The sequence below is a fragment of the Piliocolobus tephrosceles genome, chromosome 5, assembly GCF_002776525.5.
Source record: "Piliocolobus tephrosceles isolate RC106 chromosome 5, ASM277652v3, whole genome shotgun sequence".
NCBI lineage: Eukaryota > Metazoa > Chordata > Mammalia > Primates > Cercopithecidae > Piliocolobus > Piliocolobus tephrosceles.
Window position 1 is genome coordinate 143830213 of NC_045438.1, and position 21700 is coordinate 143851912.

The following is a 21700-nucleotide window of genomic DNA, read 5'->3' on the forward strand; positions in this document are numbered from 1 at the left end:
AGTGAATAAGAGCATGGACTCTGGAGCCAAAATGCAAAGGTTCTAAGTCCACCTGTGCTGTTTAGTAACTGTCTAACCTCTCTCTGCCTCAATGTCTTTGTGCAGTGGGGATAGTAATAAGGTTCTAAGTCTACCTGTGCTGTTTAGTAACTGTGGAATCTCTCTCTGCCTCAGTTTCTTTATCTGTGCCACCCCTTCCTCATGGGGTTGTGGTAAGGATTAAGTGAGCTGATAGGTGTGAAACACTTGGAATTGTGCCTGGCATATAGAACTCAATAAGTATAAACTATGGTTAATGACACCATCATGCTCTCCCCATACATGACCCATGACAGTCTACCCATTGAGGAAAGTAGGGGTTGTGTTTACAGTTTTATGAACTAGATTGAGTTATAGTTGGACATCTTTAAACTTGGAAAAAAAGGTGTGTGTGCCGGATAGGTAGGGGGCCTAATGTGATTAACAGACACCTTTGTCTTTGACAGTATATGTATTTTTAAATTTAATTATGAAACAGAAGATTTGACAGAAATAAAGAGCTAATAATTTTTCCCTTTCTGGTTTTAATGCTTTCCATAAAAAGGAAACAACATCTTTGATCAGGCATGGAATCACTTGGCGTTTTCTCTATGGTGGTAAGATGAAGGGGGCCTGCCCCTCCACACCTGTGGGTATTTCTCATCAGGTGGGACGAGAGACTGAGAAAAGAAGTAAGACACAGAGACAAAGTATAGAGGAAGAAAAGTGGGCCTAAGGGCAGGCGGTCAGCATATGGAGGACCCGCACTGGCACTGGTCTCTGAGTTCCCTTAGTATTTATTGATCACTATCTCTACCACCTCAGCGAGCGGGATTTGGCAGGACTGTAGGGTAATGGTAGGGAGAGGGTCAGCAGGAAAACATGTGAGCAAAGGACTCTGTGTCATAAAATAAGTTTCAGGAAAGGTGCTGTGCCTGGATGTGCACGTAGGCCAGATTTATGTTTGACTTTACACAGACATCTCAGTGCAATAAAGAGCAGTATTGCCGCCAGCATGTCTCACCTCCAGCCATAAGGCGGTTTTCTCCTATCCAAGTAAGTAGAATGTATGACCGGGTTTTACACCGAGATGTTCCATTCCCAGGGACGAGCAGGAGACAGATGTGTTCCTCTTTTCTCAACTGCAGAGAGGCCTTCCTCTTGCTCTAATCCTCCTCAGCACAGACCCTTTATGGGTGTCGGGCTGGGAGACTGTCAGGTCTTTCCCTTCCCATAAGGCCATAACTCAGGCTGTCTCAGTGGGGAGAAACCCTGGACAATACCCAGGCTTTCTTGGGCAGAGGTCCCTGTGGCCTGCAGCACATTGTGTCCCTGGGTTCTTAAGTCTGGAGAATGGCGATGGCTTTTACCAGGCATACTGCCTGCAAACACAATTTTAACAAAGCACATCCTGCACAGCCCTAAATCCATTAAATCTTGAGTCAACACAGCACATGTTTCTGTGAGCACAGGGCTGAGGCTAGGGTTACAGATTAACAGCATCTCAAGGCAGAAGAATTTTTCTTAGTACAGATCAAAATGGAATTTCTTATGTCTTCCTCTTTCTACATAGACACAGTAACAGTCTGATCTCTCTCTCCCCCACAGTAAGACGTTGAAAAAAGGTCTAATATTAGCTCATTGTTGAATAAGAGAACTTTTGGGTGGGATGAAATTCACAAAAGAAAGTTTTGCACTTTTTTTTTTTTAAGCTCTTGAAGGTTATTTTTATGTAAAAGGAAGACAATTCAAAATATTTTATGCTTCAAAATTGGCATTAAGTTCATCTAGCACCCAGATCATGGCCTCTAAATACCATTCTTCACTGAAAGGAACAAGGGCTTTTTAGAAATGACTGATTTCATAGAATGGAAGAGGCTTAATGTAAAAATAAAAAAGAAGTTAAAAAGAAATGACTGAGCAGGGGCAAAAAAAGTACAAGATGAGCCTATGATATCTGTGGTGTTAGAAAGTAGGAGGTGCCCAGAAAATGTTGGGGATGTGCCAGAAGGGCACAAGACCTAGCTTAAAAGCTCCCTACCCTCATTCCCCATCAAATCTGATGTAATGCAAGCAACAGGATGCTTGGTAGGAATAGATTACAATCCATACAAAAAGAACCCATACTGATATAAATACAGTTGCCCAAGAGAGAAGGGAACATTTTTCCTTACAGTAGAACTCCAAACTATTAAATATAGAAGGCATGAGGAATTAGAAAAAAATCTTCATTTGGAAACTGCCATATTGATAATTATTTCAGGCAGGTATCATCAACAGATACTAAAACTAGTAGGAAAGTTCAGTGAACAACAGCATATTTACATAATCACAAAGTACTTTCCCACAAAATACTATGATGGGGAAAATACTAACTTTGTAGTATAGAAATCTGGTTAACAACACTTTAACCAAGTGATCAAAGCTAACATCACCAGGAATGGGACAGCTCCATATCAGATGCTTGATATGATGCATTGAGGAGGACATACTATCACTTCTGTGACATTCCTGCTAAAAAATGCATAATCTGAACCAAATAATAGGAAAACAAGCCCAAACTGAAGGACATTCTGTAAGATAAATGGCCTGTACTCTTCAAAAATGTCAGTCATGAGAGACAAAGACTGAAAAACTGTTCTGGATTAAAGAAAATTAAAAGAGACATGCCATCTAAATGTAACATGTGATCCTGGATTAGGACATTAGTAGCACAATTGGCAAGATCGAACTAGGTCTTTAGATAATACTAAATCTAGCCACAGGAGGCAATAAGAAAAAGAAAAACTTGTATCAATGATAATCTTCTGACTTGATGATCATACTAGAGTATACCATTATGCACCACATAACCACATCTCAGTTGACAACAAACTGCATAAATGAAGATGATCCCGTAAAATCATATGACTGTATTTTTGCTATACCTTTGCCATTGTGTTGCAGTTGCCTACAGTATCCAGTATAGTAGCATGCCGTACAGGTTTGTAGGCTAGGAGCAATAGGCTAGACCATATAGCCCGGGTGTGTAGGAGGCTGTACCATCTAGGTTTGTGTAAATTCTCTCTGTGATGTTTGCATCATGATGAAATCACCAAATGACACACTTCTCCAAATGTGATGCATAACTATATATAAGCATGTCTTTGTGTTTAGGAAATAATACAAAAATATTTAAACAAATGGGTCAGAGTAAAAAGAACAAAGCAAGTAAATGTTAAGTAAGTAAAATGTTAACATTTGAGGAATCTGGGTGAATCGTGTATAGGAGAAAAGTTAAAATGTTGGCATTAAAATTACAAATTCAAACACCTATTTTTAAAATTCATGAATAGTTTATACATGCTTAGGAGTCACCTTTTAATAATGTAACATTTGAGGAATCTGGGTGAATCGTGTATAGGAGAAAAGTCAAAATGTTGGCATTAAAATTATAAATTCAAACACCTATTTTTTAAATTCATGAATAGTTTATACATGCTTAGGAGTCACCTTTTAATAATGTTTGTCCCTCCACTCATATGTCTGGGGCATTGGTTAGGGGAGCAGATGGTGGAGTCAGGACTGTGGACTGGAGCACATACATATGTCCTTTCCAGCATGGCAGTCTCAGGGTGGTTGAACTTTTTACATGGCAGTTCCAGGGTTCCTGGAGGAAGTGTTCCAAAAGCCTTGAATGGAAGTGGCAGATTATCTTAAGGCCAAACCTCAAAAGTCCCAGAATATTCTTTCCCTGTGGTAAGCAAACCACTAAGGTCCGGATTCAAAGGGGAGGGGCATTAGGCTTCATCACTCAAAGAGGGGAGTAGCAAAGAATTTGCAGTTCCTATTTATCTGCCACAATGAGATCTTATTTAATATATGATTTTAAAAGATTCCAAAAAGATTTAGAAATCCTACATTTCTGAGTCTAATTTGGGATTATAGTTTATACAATTTTAGTGACACATGTCGTTGAAGGATATTAAGTTGTCTGTAACTGCCTAAGTGAGCAAACATTTGGACAGTGCAATAAGAATCTATCTATGAACTCAAAGGTATCTGAGACAGGTCTAAATCAATTTAGAAGGTTTATTTTGCCAAGGTTAAGGACGCACCAGTGACACACCCTCAAGAGGTCCTGACTACCTTGTGGACATGTGCCCTAGGTAGTTGGGGTACAGCTTGCAAGTCAATACCCTGAGGCACCAAGGGTTGCAGCAGAAAAAAAAATTTAATTGTAAGGCTGCCAAACCAGGAGACTGGAGGAAACTTCAGATTCTCCTTGAGAAGTCTGGAGCTTGAGACTTGAAAGGGTGTTGAGTGGACCAAGGTGTGAGGATTGTTGATTGGTCAGAGTGCAATGATGAAGTCATGGGATCTGGAGATGAAGAAACTGCATTCTCATGCAGATTAGTTCCTCTGGGATGTCTTCAAACTGGTTGGTGTCAGCTTTCTGCTGGAATTCAGCATCTGAAAAACTTCTTAAGCAATTCTTAAACAAAAGCCTTATGATTCTAATGTCAGAGACCTACCCACAGGAGCAATGGGGATGCAAGTGGCCAGCATATAGGGCTATGGGATGACTTTCCGTTACAAAGAAGTGGGCCAAAGTGCAGCGTGATTAATGCTTAATTATATTTGTATCTAGAACCTGGCATGCAATTTTTGTTAACCCTGTAAGGACAGTGTCAAACTTCTGGGGCTTTTTTAAAATTTGTCTGTAAAATGAGGGCTACAAATACAAAATAATTCCTAATCAGTGTATAGATTATTTGCAAAGCTGTGTTTTATTCTGATCTTGCCAGTGTTGACCTAACCAATGAAGAAACAACTGATTCCACCACTTCTAAAATCAGCCCATCTGAAGATACTCAGCAGGAAAATGACAGCATGTTCTGCTTCATTACCTGGAATATTGATGGATTAGATCTAAACAATCTGTCAGAGAGGGCTCGAGGGGTGTGTTCCTACTTAGCGTTGTAAGTATTATCACTTCTGTTTAATAGTAATGTGTCTTATGTATATTCAAAGGAACAGTTCAAGGTTGTGGGCTTTCGAATTAAACCTAAGTTCAATGTCCAGCTCTGAGAAGAAACATCTGAAAGAATTGAGATGATTGCCTCTGAGAGCAGGATTGCAGGCTGCAGCAAAGTGGGAACATTAATTTTTGTTAGAAACCTTTTAGTACTGTTTTCTTCTTAAACTTTGTTTATAATAACTACGTGAAATTAAAACTACCAAAAAGATCTATTTGTGTGCCATACTGGTTCTGTGACCTTGGGCAAATCACTTAAGTTCTCTGGAGGTCAGTTTTCTTCATTGTGGATAATAACTGCTTCAAGAGGATTGAAAGAAACGTTGAAAGCATCTCTTAGTGTGTAGGACCATTGAAGTCTCTCAGTATGGTGGTTTCTATTGTCAGTTTTTCTAGTTCTTTTTGATATGTTTGTTATAGTACTACTTAAATAGCATACATCTTTCTCATTTTATAGTTATCAAAGATCAGCATAAACACTCAATATTAGGTGTGCAAGAGGGTTTTTTGTTTTTGGTATGTTGTGGAATTTCCTTCATTTAGGTAGCTGAAAATGAAATGGTATACTTGGTATTTGTCATAAATTGATGTTTTTTCATTAGGTACAGCCCAGATGTGATATTTCTACAGGAAGTTATTCCCCCATATTATAGCTACCTAAAGAAGAGAGCAAGTGATTATGAGATTATTACAGGTAACAATTTTTGTTATTCAACTTGTCTTTTCTTTGAAAAACAGATCAGTGAGAGGGATAAATCAAAGTTGGTCTATTGGGACATGGAGAAGAAAAAGCACAAATAAATAAGTTTGAGAAAAATAAGGAAGACCCAGGATACTACAAGAATTATAGGAGAATATTTTCTACAACTTAATAAGTGTGAAAAGGTTAATAAGTGAAAAGGAAATGGATGATTTTTCAGGAAAATATAAATTGCTAAAATTTGAGAAACTGAATACCTTTTTGTTGAAATTTAGTTGTTAAAAGTTTTAAGTGAAATAATCACATTGTGGTTATGCTTTTTCAAAAAGTCTTTATTTTATAATTCCTTATTTATTTTGTTGTTCTTTTTATATGTTTTTTGCCCTGAGTAATTTAGTTTTTAAATTTTCCATCTATTTTGTTTTTGCTAAATATATTTAAAATACTGCTTTGGCCACATCTCGTGATTTTCATATACAGTCTTTCCTTGGTATTCTCAGGGGATTGGTTCTAGGGTTCCTTGGTGGATACCAAAATTCATACATACTCAGGTTCCTCAGTCTGCTCTGCAGAACCCATCTATATGTGAGCACTCCATATCTGCAGGTTTCACATTCTGAGAAGACCGTGTTTTCAACCCACATTTGGTTGTGGATGCAGAACCCACAGATACAGAGGACCAACTGTATTTATTGAAAAAATACCTGTATAAGTCGACCCTTGAAGTTCAAACCTGTGTTGTTCAAGTGTCAACTGTATAGTGTTTTCTTTGACTTTCATTTTTATGTAGTATGTGATTTTTAATTTCAGTTGACTCCTTAATCGAGAATTTCTAAGGAGAGAGTTCTCTCTCAGTCTGTGTGTGTCTCTCAATGGAACTTTTTTGTATTCTCTTGGGGATTCTTTTAGGATTTTTGATTCCCATGCTTCCTTCTTAGTTTACTTCCTCATTTTATTGGAGCACCCTCTCTAATTTCTAAGAAACAGTGCATGGACAGTGAAGTTTTTGAATCCCAGCGTATTTGAAAATGTCTGTGTTGTAGCTTTGTGGTTCTTGATAGTTTGGTTGAAGATAGGTATCTGGGTAAACAGATGTTTTCCTTCAGAATTCTGAAGGCATTCTTCAATGTCTTCTAGTTTCCATTATTGATAATGGGTGATAAGGCTGATGTCATTCTAATTCTTATTCTTTTCTTTTTCCCTACTCTCTGGAAGCTTTGAGGGTCTTCTTTTTAACCCTCATGTTCTTTGGGTCTTTTTAACATTTATTGTACTGAATCCTTGGTGAGAACTTTTAATCTGTGGAATTTTAATATGTGGAAAACCTTAGTTGTTGAAAATCCTTTTCTCCCTCTCTCCCTTCCTCCCACCGTTCCCCTTGCCTCTCCTTTCATTCTTTTCATTATTTCTCTTTCCTTTTCTCCTTGTCTCTTCTTTCCTCCCGTATAGTTTTTTACTCCTCCCCTTTTTCTGAACTCCCTCTGTTAAATGGTGGACCTCCTGGGTTGATCTTTGAATTTTCTTAACTCTCTTATTCTCCTATCTCTATTGACTGTCTGTTCTACTTTCTTGGCAACTATCTTGACTTTTAGATAGCATTATTTTAATTTCCTAGGCCTCCTATTCACTGAATATCTTTTTTATGGCATACTTTTCTTGGTTTATGGATACAGTGTCTTTTTTGTTAGTTTTTTGTTTGTTTTAGGTTTTAATCTCTTTCCATGCATTGTTTTTATTTCCTTCTTTTTGTTTGTTTTGATTATGCTATGTCATGTCAGTATCCATCATGTCATGTTAGACCTCTTCCTTAAATATGTAGGGATCCTTGGCCTTTGGTTCACATTTAAACACCAAACACTAAAATGTTGATTACAAGACTAAGTAGTTTACCTCACTGGAGAGGGGTGAGGGATTGATTGTGGAGCAAACTACTTATTCATTTGAGGGAGATCCACAATTGTCAGTGTGTTGGTATATACAGGCCTTTAATCTGAGGCCATTTTGTTTCTCCAAAAAGAATGATTTAGCTTTCTGCTTTCTGGGTGTTGGGGCTGGGGTGGTGTGCTTGTTTTGCCTACCTTCTGGAAGCAGGTCAGGGGAAAGGAGCTGAGTCGGCACACTTAAATCAGTGTTCCACCCATTCCTCTATCAGCCCAGGACTAACACGCGTGCCCCTGCCTGTGGTTGGTGACTCTGGAGCCTCTAAAATTTAGTTCTCTGTAAAACCCTAGTCTCCTGTTAATAGAGGGACGGTCACTTAGCTCTAAGGAGTTGAGGAAACCTGGGAGTTGTTTAACCCCGTATCCAGACCTTGAACTGGCCCTCCTCTTCTTATCTCAGCACCTTACCTTTTGTAGTACCTTTATGTTCAAGCACTGTTTCCAGATTTTGGTGGAACAAATCTGCTTGCTTCCTGTCTATGGTTCTCTGCTACAGTCACTCAAGTGGTTTCCTTCTGTTTTGATAAACCGGTTACCATGTCTCCGTCTGTTTTCTGAAAAACTATTGGAAGCTTTCATTCGTGGCCTCTACTCCTATTTTCTGTTCTTGCAGGTTTATATCGTTCTAGATTTTTATTCATTTACTATAATTTTTCTGGAACTTCTAGTGTGAGAAGTAGTAAATGAATATCAGTTGGCCACAGTTCATCTTATCTACTCTGTGTCTTTCAGAAATTTCTCAAATTTTCTCATCTGATATTGGCAGCATTATTTTTTGGCACTTGTTTACATTTTTTTTTTTCATTTTTATTTATTTATTTATTTTGAGACGGAATTTCACTCTTGTTGCCTAGGCTGGAGTGCAATGGCACGATCTCGGCTCACCGCAACCTCCACCTCCCGGATTCAAGTGATTCTCCTGCCTCAGCCTCCTAAGTAGCTGGGATTACAGGCATGTGCCACCACACCCAGTTAATTTTGTATTTTTAGTAGAGATAGGGTTTCTCCATGTTGGTCAGGCTGGTCTCGAACTCCTGACCTCAGGAGATCTGCCCACCTCAGCCTCCTAAAGTGCTGGGATTACAGACATGAGCCACTGTGCCTGGTCTCTTTTTATTTATTTATTTTATTTCTTCTAAGCTTCTAGTTAAAATTTGGGAGGGAGGGAGGTAGACTTGTTTGGCCGTGATGAACTATTTTGAAATAATAGTTTAAAGATTTAGATCCATGTAAGTATCTGTTACCTGTTTGCTATAAAATTCTTCAGTAGGCAAACTTGTGGTAAACTGAAAATAACTTTGACCTTCTTAGCCTAAATTCTTTTCCACAAATATTTGTAGGTCATGAAGAAGGATATTTCACAGCTATAATGTTGAAGAAGTCAAGAGTGAAATTAAAAAGCCAAGAGATTATTCCTTTTCCAAGTACCAAAATGATGAGAAACCTTTTATGTGTGCATGTGAGTAATTTTTAAAAATTGAGTGTTTTATAAAAAAAGAATAGATTTTTTCATAGTTTTGTGTTGTTATTCTTTTTAAAACCATTGCCTTTTGAGAAAAATTTGCTTCACACATGTAGATTGTTTTAGAAACTCTTTAACACTTTCTAAAATTAAGTTTTTACATAAATTTTAAATGCAGATAGAATTCTCAGTCTATTGTTTTCTTTTTTTTTTTTTTTTTTTTTTTGAGACGGAGTCTCGCTCTGTCGCCCAGGCTGGAGTGCAGTGGCCAGATCTCAGCTCACTGCAAGCTCCGCCTCCCGGGTTTACGCCATTCTCCTACCTCAGCCTCCCGAGTAGCTGGGACTACAGGCACCCACCACCTCGCCTGGCTAGTTTTTTGTATTTTTTAGTAGAGATGGGGTTTCACCGTGTTAGCCAGGATGGTGTCGATCTCCTGACCTCGTGATCCGCCCGTCTCAGCCTCCCAAAGTGCTGGGATTACAGGCTTGAGCCACCGCACCCGGCCTAATTCTCAGTCTATTGTTTTCTTAAGAATATTTGAGTTTGCTAACATTCCACATTTGCTTCCTAAAGTAATGTTTTAACTCTATACATGCTACTATATTGTACTCTATGAGACTTACAAAAATGAAGACTAGATCTTGCTCTGATATAGTATATAGATTAGTAAGGGAGAGTGTATATATATAATAACTAAAACATAAGAAAGGCATAAGTGCCACAAGGGAGGTATAAATGATGTGTGGAAGTTTAGAGAAAGGAGATGACTTTTAACCAGATTGTGGTATTTGAAATGAACCCTGAAAAATATGTAAGACATAGACATTAAAAAGAGTCCAAGTAGAGAAACCACCATGAGCAAACTTTTGCAAGTTGCAAGAGGTGTACATGTATGAGTATGAATGAGCATTCTATTTAGTTGAGCGTAGGGGCCATGGAGAGGGAAATGTGACAGGTTGAGAAGTAGGTAGGCTCCTGATTATAGAAGAGCATGAATGACCAATATGAAAGAATTAGACTTGATTCTGCAGGCACTTCATATAATGATAGATTGTACATTGCTGGTGTCTTAATTGCAAGTGGTAAATGATTCTCATTCATTCAGTTAACTGACTTTTTTGGAATACCTGTATGCCAGGCCCTTAAAAATACAGCAATAAATAAGAATCCTCTGTGCTTTGCAAATGACTTACGGCTTTGTAGGAGGGAAATAATTGTCCTTTTAATTTAGCCTAGGGGGCTTTAAAACAGTCTGTTCAGCATGCCTTAGGTGTATTGAGGAGGGAGCCACTGATGGCCTGGGGACACTGGGGAAAGGTTCACAGTGGAGGTGACATCTGGGGGTAGGTCGTGCTTGCTAAACAGTCTTCTTTGGGGACAGGGTTAGTGCTTTAATACTTCTTTTGATCTGGAGGGATAGATGCAGTGCTGATTATACAGTTTCAGTTTAGTAGATATATACCATTTGACAGAACAATCTGCTGATTTTGTTATTAAAGTTCAGTATTAATAGTCAGTGGACAATTTTAATGACTGTTTGTCCTGTTGCAGGTGAATGTCTCAGGAAATGAGCTTTGCCTTATGACATCCCATTTGGAGAGCACCAGAGGGCATGCTGCGGAACGAATGAATCAGTTAAAAATCGTTTTAAAGAAAATGCAAGAGGCTCCAGAGTCAGCTACAGTTATATTTGCAGGAGATACAAATCTAAGGGATCAAGAGGTGAGTGACAAAGTCAGTGTGATGTTTTGAGGACCGCTTATTGCTATGGAGACTAATTTAGGTTCCTTTGACCAAAGCTGTTAAAACTAGGACCTGTAGTCACTCAAAATGTCTTAAGTGACCTTGCAATTCAGCAAGTATTTGTTTAAGCTATGCTGTATGCCTAGGGGAAGAAGGGGCTTCTTTTGGAGGAAATAAAAATGTGCATGAGACATAGACAACACTAAACTATATATATGGGATTAGAAAGAAAGGTAGAGAAAATGATTTTAGAAGAGTTTAGAAAAGGTTGTTTCTTTGCAGTATTCCTAGTTGCAATATGAGAACAATGGAAAGATTTGACCGTGATAATTGTTTCTAACTCTCTTTTTTCTGAGTTTTCCTTTTCTTTTTTCTTTTTTGTCTTTTATTAGCCTTTTTTACCCACTTTTCCTGCTACCACCATGCCCAGATCTCCAGGTCTGAAACAAAGTCTCTTTCTCCTTGCCTATAGCTTAGCTGAGACACAGTGGGATTTTTCAGGACCTTAAAAAATTAAACAGAGAATTACTATGTGATGCATCAATTACACTTCTAGGTATAAATACCCAAAAGAAGTGAAAGCAGGGATTTGAATATGTTTTGTCTACCCATGGATGTTCACAGCCATGTTATTCACAGTAGCTAAAAGGTGGAAGCAGCCCAAGTATCACTGACAGATGAATAAACAAAATGTGCTGTATGCATACAGTGGAGTATTATTACCCTTAAGATGAAGAAACTTTGACACATGCTACAGTATGGGCGAATCTTAAAGACATTATGCTGAGTGAATGAAGCCAGTCCAAAAAGGAAAAGATACTATATGATTCCTCTTATGAATTTCCTAAACTGGTCAAATTCATAGAGATCGAAAGTAGAATGGTGTTTGCCAGGGACTGGGGATATTAGGGAATGGTGAATTGGTGTTTAATGGGTACAGAGTTTCAGTTGGGGAAGATTAAAAGGTTCTGGAGATGGTTGATGGTCATGGTTTGCACAACTACGTGAATGTACTTAATGCTACATTACTGTACACTTAAAAATTGTTAAAATGGCTGGGCACAGTGGCTCACGCCCGTAATCCCAGCACTTCGGGAGGCCGAGGTGGGCAGATACTTGAGGCCAGGAGTTCGAGACCCTCCTGACCAACACGGTGAAACCCCATCTCTACTAAAAATACAGAAATTAGCCGGGCACTGTGGCACATGCCTGTGATCCCAGCTGTGCAGGAAGCTGAGGCACTAGAATTGCTTGAACCTGGGAGGTGGAAGTTGTAGTGAACCGAGATTGCACCACTGCACTCCTTCCTGGGCGACAGAGTGAGACTCCATCTCAAAAAAAAAAATGTTGTTAAAATGATAAATCTTATATTATGTATATTTTACCACAAACAATTTTTTTTAAATCCTGGAGTGTGAATGAGCAAACAATTAATATTATTAATAAACTTCAAATAAAACTGAAAGCAGTTGAAATTTTTGGATCATATAAATGCTATACTTCTAAAGTTGTAGACTGAAGTAGAGTGGCAGTTCTGCCTTCTTTTCACTTGAGTTCAGTTTTTAAAAACATAACAGCAGTAACAGGCCATGTATATTCAGCCTTCTAAATTTTATCTGAAACCCAAAGTTAACCTATTTATGGCAGAAGAGAAGGGGCAAATTCCAACCTCTCTGGCTGTCTTGATATTTTTATATTACATACTACTATGCAGCATAATACTTTTTATAATGTATCTCGATATTTTGCATTTGTGCATTAATAATTTCTTGCACGGTAATAGCAAAAAGGCCTTTTTTTTTTTTTTTTTTTTTTTTCTCTTAAGTTGGGAAAAGGCTATGTATATCTTAGAGAGTATTCTTTTTCTTTTCAGGTTACCAGATGTGGTGGTTTACCCAACAACATTGTGGATGTCTGGGAGTTTTTGGGCAAACCTAAACATTGCCAATATACATGGGATACACAGATGAACTCTAATCTTGGAATAACTGCTGCTTGTAAGCTTCGTTTTGATCGAGTATTTTTCAGAGCAGCAGCAGAAGAGGGACACATTATTCCCCGAAGTTTGGACCTTCTTGGATTGGACAAACTCGACTGTGGTAGATTTCCTAGTGATCACTGGGGTCTTCTGTGCAATTTAGATATAATATTGTAAAATGCTTTTCAAATGTGAGTTTTGTCCTGATTTTTGCAAATACAGTTTCCACCTTCTGGAAAGGTAGGTTTGATGTGGAGGAAATAATGTACTAGATCATTGTCACAGAAAAACCAACTATGATTTGTGGTTGTGTTTTCAGAATTCAACATTAAAGATTAATGTTTATTTAAATGAACACATTCCTGTGTTCAGGATGTGAGGCTGTTTAATAAAAAGGGCACAAAGACTGTCAGAGTTTTTAACGGTGCTTATAGCTGCCAGCTGGATTCCAAACAGGAACCACATTGTCTCTGAGCTAATGATTATGTTTTTCCATTCAGGCACCGAAATAGTTAATATTTAAAATAAGTCTTCAAAAGAAAACGTAAGAGATTAATGAGTTATTGGGACTGGATCCTTTATTTCATAAGTTCAGATAATCTTAAATGAAAATGCCGTGATTAGCTGCAGTTAAATAGATGACAGCTGTTCTACATCAGACTTGATTTTTGTCAGCTAACTACATAATTGGTAAGCTATAATTGAAACCTTATGGCTTAAAATTCCTTATCTCCGTTTTGATTCATGTTTGTAGTCATGTTGTCAACAGAGGCAAAGTTAGGCTCGATGATGGTTAAAATCAGTTTGATAGCACCATGGGACATTTTTCTAACAAAAATAAATGCATAAAGAGACATAGCCTTTTAGTTTTGCTAATTGTAAAATGGAAATGTTTTACAGGAAGTAAATGCAAATTACTTGTAAGTGTGCTTTAAAGAAAAATATTTTCCCCACAAGAGAAATTTAAATAAAGAATTTTATTTGTTTATAGTTTATTTTAGTATGCTTTTGTGTCCATGATGAGATTAAATTTTTTATCTGCATCCTGCTTCTGGCTCTACTGTTGCTTCTTTCTCTTTGTGTAGAAGAAAACAGATTTCCATTTGCTTCTCACTCCACCAAGAATTACCAAGAATATATCTGCTTCCTTTGTATGAAAAAAGAAAGCCAGTGAGAATGATTAGAAGTAACAGAACCTTATTTATATCAGGAGTGCCAAAACTTAAACACCTAAAAAAAGACATTTATATATAATATTCCCTTTGTAGTGACAATGAAAGAGTTTAAATGTTAATCATAATTTTAATCATTAAAAATAAAAAATGAGAATAGATGTTAATAGTTGAGTAGCATACATCATAGAGGTAAGACAATAGTACATTTCTGTGGGAAAAGGGTTATTCTGGCATAAATTGCTTTTATTTAGAAGAGCTAAGTTAGAACTTCAGATCACGTTGCAAAACATAGATGGGTGAAAGTCTACATTCTTAAAACAAATAGTGTAATATATTGGATTAAGTAAAGGATTATCGTCTGGGTGCAGTGGCTCATGCCTGTAATCCCAGCACTTTGGGAGGCTGAGGCAGGTGGATCACCTGAGGTCAGGAGTTCAAGACTAGTCCAACCAACATGGTGAAACTCTGTCTCTACTAAAAATACAAAAATTAGCCTGGCATGGTGGCAGGCGCCTATAATCCCAGCTACTCAGGAGGCTGAAGCAGGAGAATCGCTTGAACCTGGGAGGCGGATATTGCAGTGAGCCGTGATTGTGCCATTACACTCCAGCCTGGGCGAGAAGAGTGAAACTCTGTCTTAAAAATAAATGAATAAATAATTGTCAAATTGTTTTAAAACCATGGACATATCATTTCCTTTATATAACTCACAGCATCTACATGAAATACCTTCCTGTATACTGCTTATGACAAAATCTAAAAAGTAAACTATAAATGAAGTGTATAGAAACAAACCACTTTTAGGCCCGGTGCGGTGGCTCACACCTGTAATCCTAGCACTTTGGGAGGCTGAGGTAGGCAGATCACGAGGTCAGGAGTTCGAGACCAGCCTGACCAACATGGTGAAACCCTGTCTCTACTAAAAATACAAAAAAATTAGCCGGGCGTGGTGGCACGCGCCTGTAATCCAAGCTGCTCACGAGGCTGAGGCAGGAGAATCGCTTGACCCCGGGAGGCAGAAGTTGCAGTGAGCCGAGATCGTGCCACCGCACTCCAGCCTGGGCAACAGAGCAAGACTGTCTCAAAAAAACAAAAACAAAAAAAAAACATTTTTAGTCTGCTTTCACGAGCAATAGTTTTCAAAGTTTTTCCAGTGTAGTAGCTTTGCTTACCTTACCTTCCTGCTTAGTGAAATTCCAATGTAGAATCTTCTGGGTGGTGGTGGTTTTTTTTTTTTTTTTCAGTCTCAAACTCCTGGGGACAAGTGATCCTCTCGCCTCAGACTCTTGGGTAGCTGGGATTACAGGTGTGCACCCACACCCAGCTACTTTTTATTTATTTTTGTTTTTTGTAAAGAGAGGATCTTGCTATGTTGCCCAGGCTGGCCTTGAACTCCTGGGCTCACACAATCCTCCTTCCTGCCTTGGCCCACAAAGTGCTGGGATTATAGGCATGAGCCACTGTACCTGGCCTAAAATCTTGTATTTCAGTGAGGCAACACTGTCATTACGCTAAGCACCATTTTTACCACTGATGTGGAATGTACTTTAACCTTCCTAAACCTCAGTTTTTCCCACCCTCAAAATAAGTTTCTTATCTCGTACAAATGTCCCAACCAAAAGCATAAGCAAGAGCAGACAAAGTAAATTATACTAAGGATACATCATTTTACCCTTACTACCTATTGCAGTGTCTGGCATATAGTAGGAGCTCAGTGAATGTCCATTGAATGCTGAAAAGAAGTGAAAGGTAGTGGCCTCACATCTGTGTCCTAGAGAAGGAGACTAACATTTTCATACAATAGCAAAATAGATACATTCATTAAAAATGGAAATAGATATTCATTATAGTGTCTCTGAGTTAAAAAGATGGTATAGTTAACCATTCTAGGCTAAGCCTGTGTGTGTGTATGTGCTAAAAATGTTTCTTTAAAGGCTAATCAGCCAAGGATCATTGGGAACAAAATCAAATTCATTGACTTGATGCACTGAAAGAGTAACTGTGGAATGCCATGTGAGCAGAAAAAGGAGGAAGTGTCTTTTTTAAGGTTTGGGTTCCTATTGAAGGATTCCAGGGAGAGTCTTGGAATCAGGGCTGGGATCCAGTTGGTTGCTGTTTCCCAGGCAGATTGAGAGAAAGGGGGATTAATGAGGGATTGGGTGCTGTCAGGAGGTGAAGGGAGTTTAGCAATAGGGTATCCCCAGTTATGGATGGGAATAGTAAAGCAAAGGCAGAAAACAGTAGTCATTCAAATAGGGAGTTGTGTTGTTTTGTAGCTGCTGTGTGACCAGAAGAAACAATATTGCCTGTTAATTTTGCTTCTGACTTTGTCCTCTCAGCCTGATCATTGATCATTACTAACTTTTCCAAATCCAAGCTGATTTTCACTCTTTGAGTCCTGGACAGGTTTTTACTCTTTAGTTTTTATTTATTTGTTTAGAGACAGAGTCTTGCTCTGTCACCCAGGCTGGAGTGCAGTGGCACGATCTCGACTCACTGCAACCCCCGCCTCCTGGGTTGAAGCGATTCTCCTGCTCAGCCTCCCAAGTAGCTGGAACTACAGGCGCAGGTCACCACACCCGGCTGATTTTTTGTATTTTTCGTAGAGATGGGGTTTCACCGTGTTAGCCAGGATGGTCTCAATCTCCTGACCTCGTGATCCGCCTGCCTCGGCCTGCCAAAGTGCTAGGATTATAGGCGTGAGCCACCGCACCCAGCTGGTTTTTACTCTTTAAATGTGCATTATCTTATTTGATTCCCAGAATCATCCTATATGAATGCTATTATCTTCATTTTATAATTGAGGAAACAGGTTTATCAAGATTATGTAGCTTGTCTAAGGCTCTTCGGGAAATACCGAGTAACCAAGAAGCTTATTCATCAAGTGTGTGTGACTCAGCTCTAAGCACTGCACTGTATTTCCTAGTAATGAGATGTGCAAGGAATGCCCTGCCTTTTCTGCTCGTGTCATTATCCCTAGATGCTTTTGCATCTTTATTAAAACAGTAAAAATGCAAGAGTCTTCCACACGAGTTTTCTGTTTTTTAGATTATCACGTTCCTCAAGATGTAAATGTCAAACTATACTGGGCATCCAGTTAACTTGCAAGGCCTGGAGGTGATGTGAGCCCCTCCCAGCACAGGTTTCCAGTCTCAATCAGAAAGCACCTGCTCAAAATAGAAAGGTAATTACAGAGTAGGGGCCAAAGAGACTCCCACTGGAAGAATCGAACTTGTGTAGCTGGGGTGACACAAACTGGGGACAAGCTGGGGGACACATTCGCGAAGGGTCTTTGCCCCAGGCAGTGTGCCCACGGTTCCGTTGAGCCACCCTGGCCCGGGTGTTTATTTGGAAGTAGTGTTCATCCCCCAGACAGTTTAGGGCCACAGTGACAGGGAAGGGCTTGGTGAAGGAAAGGAGGTAGGGTATGAAGGCCGCTCAGGTTCCCGAAAACCTTTTGCTTGGTCCATGCGTGGGAGTGTCTCGCCCCGGTGCGGGTCCTTAGAGCGCAACCGGGGAGCTGGGCAGGGGCGGCTGCCGCGCCCCACAGCCCTGAGGGCGTGTGCGCGCGTGCGCGCGCGTCGCCGTGGTAACCGCGGCGGCGGAAAGGCGCTGAATCACTGGCGAGCGCTTTCCCCGAGCCTGCAGAAGCAGCCGCGGGCGGTGGGCGGGGATCCCCGGGGGGTGCAAACCCTGCTCCACCTGTGCTGCCCTCGGCAGGCCTGACTGGCCTTGCGCAGAGCCGCGGCCCCGATCGCTGTCACTGTCGGAGGTGAGAGCGCAGCAGTAGCTTCAGCCTGTCTTGGGCTTGGTCCAGATTCGCTCCTCTGGGGCTACGTCCCGGGGAGGAGGAAGCGAGGATTTTGCCGGGGTGGGGCTGTACCTCTAACAGCAGATGCGCGCGCGAGGGTGTGAACGTGTGGGTGTGTGTGTACGACCTGTGATGACGACGAGGAGGAACAAGTGGGACGGCGAGTGATGCTCAGGGCCAGCAGCACCGAATGGGGCGAGCCTCAGTGTCGCCAGCAGTGACCCCAGGTACAGTATCTACTTCCCAGCCCGCCTGGCCGGGAAATAGGAAAGAGGGCAGCCAGTAGGCAGGCCAATACCCAATAAAAGTAGAATCGAGACGCCCAGAGTTCAGAAGGTGAGTTTCTTAAGATTCTTCTGGGCATTCAGGAAAGGGCATTTTTTTATTGCTGCGCTGATTGTTTACTAGGTAGGGTGGAGTCGGGGAAATTTGAGCGTCTTTTCCCAACCTCAGGAATTCCATTTTTTTAGAAGTAAGGAATCGTTTTCTTTAAACTTCGTTCAGAACTATTTATGTGATCTTTCCTATTATTTGCTAAATGCATTTCGTCTCTGTTCCTTACCATAACCTGAAGCTTAAAACCTTTCTCTTCTTCCCTTTGATTTCCCTCCAAGGAATGTCACAAATTAATGAGGAGGATAAACCTGAAATTTTGAGAGTTATCATCTTAAGGTCATTTGTTAATTAAATACGAGGAGGAAAAATATGATATACGTACTCATGTACACTTTTATTGCTGGTTTGTTCACCAGAACATTTTTGTTTGTCGGTTAAATGTTAGTATTTTTTCCAGTGCTTGAATTGAAAAGTTGAATGATGTTTTTGATAGTAACAGAAAAAATAAATTGTAGACAATGTCCCCCCCCCCCCCCACACACACACACACAGTAATTTTGGAAGTAAATGTTGGTATTTATTTCTTTATTCCTGAAATACATGCTCACTTTCCAAATGCTTCAATTTGTTTATTATAGGAAGACCACAATCGTGGAGACTACTACAGTTATGCCAAATGTAAACGTTTATTTTGTGCTTTTTTTTAGTATTATTTTTAATTCAGATGAGGAAAACTGGAGATATCAGTTCAGACATAGACGTAGGAGTCACAGAGAAAGGTAAATTCCTTTGTAATTTGAAAAAGGGAAATGTAAACGTATTACCTAAGGACTCTCATTTATTTGTATTAACTATTTGTAATGCCTTTGCATTTGCATCTGTAATGCAAAATGCCGAGGCAAGAATTTAGTTTCAAAATAATGAAAATAATTCAGCCAAAATATTTATGAATTAAAAATAGCCAAAAGAGAGCTTTGGTAATGTATTAATATAAAAGAATAGATTTGCTGTTAAATTTTCTTGACCTTCTTTTCCCCCCTAGCCAACACATAGGAAGCATTCTCTTTAAATAAATACAGTAAGTCCTCACTTAACATTCTTGATAAGTTCTTGGAAACTGAACCTTTAAACACAGCGAGGTATAAGGAAACCAGTTTTACCATGGGCTAATTGATACAACCAAGAGTTAAGTTCCTACAGCATATGTCTGGTCATAAAAAAATCACCAAACTTCTAAATAAGGACCACAGCACTTCTAATATTAAACATAGAAATAAATGGAAGCTATACATACAGTTAAGAAGGATTAGTAAAAACAAGATAATTATTTACCCAATGATTGCAGTTCAAGGTCACAGGTAGCTGGAGTTTCTCTGTGCAGTTCAGAGTGGGAACCCCTCTCCCCTGTCCAGGAAGTTATCCCATCACAGGGTGCACTTTCACAGACACACCCATTCACTCAGACGGGGACCCTGTAGACATGTGCACAGCTTTGGGATGTGGAGGAAAGTGAAACCCAGAGAAAACCCACGCAGACGTGGGGAGAATGAGCAGACTCCACATAGACAGTGGCCCTGGCCAGGAATTTTTTTTGTCACCAACTTTGAATGAAACTATGTTATTGAGGCACTGCTATGTGTAGAGCCAGGTATGCCTGTTTCTGGAGCAGAGTGCTGCAGATTGTCAGGTCAGAGAGTGTGGGTTTGGGCGTGGCTCTGCCACTTAGTGTCTGCGTCACATTTGGCAAGTTCTCTAAACCCTCTAAACCTCAGTTTCCTCACCTGTAAAACAGAGATAATAACGGGACCTACTTAATGAAATTCCTGTAAGAATTAAATACAATAATATATTTGAGAGATCTTTGCTCATTGCCTGGCATGTTTTAATAGTAACGCTTCAATAAAAGTTGTTATTTTTGAGATGTGTTCTTTTTCAGGAAATATTTTTCATACCTTCAAAATAATTTGGTACTAAAAATAGATTTATTTTAACATGTCCAAAGCTTGTTCTGATTTATGATATCAAGTCATTATAAAATGCATAAATTTTTCCTTGCAGCACCTTTATAACAGCAACAATAATACATATCATAATGAAAATCATAAAATCATGTCAATTTAATATTCTGGTAATTTAATACCCACAAGGAAAGCTCTTTGCTTTAGTAGGCCTAGAATAATTGGTAGGTTATTTTTCTATTTGTTTTTTAAATTGTTTATATATTTAGAGGGTACAAGTGCAGTTTTGTTATGTGGATATATTGTGTAGTGTCAAAGGCTGGGCTTTTAGTTACCATTACCCGAATAGTATAGGTTATTTTTCTCTTTCTCTTTAAAAATCTGTACTTTTAGACACTATTCATGTGAATTTCAATAATGAGAAAATATTTTCTCATTTATTTGTATTAACCAATAAAAATGATTGAGCCAGAATAACATCTGGCATCATCATTTTGCAGAGTCTTTTAACAGTAGGTGTTTAAGTTTTAAAGTAGAGCTTCTTAAATGACACAAGTAGGTAAAGACAATGGTGTTCAAGTTTTAGTTATTTTTCCTTCTAAATAATAGTGTAGAATTACACTGCCCGTCAACTTGCTGGTCATTCTTTTCCTTAAGTTCAAAAAAGCGAAGGAAGATGGGTGCACGGTGACTCACGCCTATAATCCCAGCACTCTGGGAGACCGAGATGGGCGGATCACCTGAGGTCAGGAGTTCGAGACCAGCCTGGCCAACATGGTGAAACCCCATCTCTACTAAAAATACAAAAATTAGCCAGGCATGGTGGCGGGTGCCTGTAATCCCAGTTGAGACAGGAGAATTGCTTGAACTCCGGGAGGTGGAGGTTGTGGTGAGCCCAGATTGCCCCACTGTGCACTCCAGCCAGGGCCACAGAGCGAGACTCTGTTTCAAAAAAAAAAAAGCAAAGGATTATAGTAACATCTTTTTAATTTAAGCAATGTAGCTTGAATAAGACGATAATTCAGGCCTAAAAATGAATTTTCAAAGTTGGAGTCATTCCATGCTATTAAGCCTCAGAATATAAGCATGGAGGGTAGATTAACTCCAGCATTGCTACCCATAACACCCATACATTTTAAGCTTCACAGTTGATAGGATGTTTATTCATATGATGGTGGGGAAGTATGGGCTGTCCCTTCCCAGGATAACAGTCTTGTTATTCTAGGATTGTGATTATATCAGCATACCTTACCATCTTTTGTTTTCATCATTAAAGTGAAGTACATGATGTGTAATGTACACTGTCTGGTAATCAATGTAACAGAGTTACCTTCAAAATTTTTTCAAAATAACCCTTTAAAATGTCTTTTTCTTTTCTTTTTTTCTCTCTCTCTCCTTCCTTCCTTCCCTTTCTCTTTTTTCCTTTTCTTTTCCTTTCTTTCTCTCCTTCTTTCTTTCTCCTTCCTTCCTTCCTTCCTTCCTTCCTTCCTTCCTTCCTTCCTTCCTTCCTTCCTTTCTTTCTTTCTTTCTTTCTTTCATTCTTTCTTTCTTTCTTTCTT

At 39.3% G+C, this 21700-nt stretch overlaps 2 protein-coding genes across 6 annotated transcripts in view; both read left to right on the forward strand.

Annotated features, from left to right (window-relative positions):
- The window catches only part of TDP2 (tyrosyl-DNA phosphodiesterase 2), an 18119-nt gene extending 4263 nt beyond the window's left edge, over positions 1–13856 (forward strand). The window contains exons 3-7 of the mRNA XM_023209742.3: positions 4806–4979; positions 5638–5729; positions 9016–9134; positions 10692–10862; positions 12757–13856. Coding sequence (XP_023065510.1) covers positions 4806–4979; positions 5638–5729; positions 9016–9134; positions 10692–10862; positions 12757–13038 — 838 coding nt within the window. The 3' untranslated portion in view covers positions 13039–13856. The remainder of the gene's footprint in view (positions 1–4805; positions 4980–5637; positions 5730–9015; positions 9135–10691; positions 10863–12756) is intronic.
- Positions 13857–17797: 3941 nt separating this feature from the next.
- KIAA0319 (KIAA0319 ortholog) overlaps positions 17798–21700 on the forward strand; it is a 101810-nt gene continuing 97907 nt past the window's right edge. For 3 of the 5 annotated variants that reach the window (XM_023209747.1, XM_023209746.1, XM_023209748.1), the window contains exon 1: positions 17832–18074. Coding sequence is in view for 1 of the 5 variants with exons in the window: in XM_023209748.1 (XP_023065516.1) it covers positions 18038–18074 (37 nt within the window). In the remaining 4 variants the exon portion in view is untranslated. Of the gene's footprint in view, positions 17809–17831; positions 18184–21700 lie in introns of those variants that run through there. The other 2 variants (XM_023209750.1, XM_023209749.1) reach the window with 2 other exon arrangements.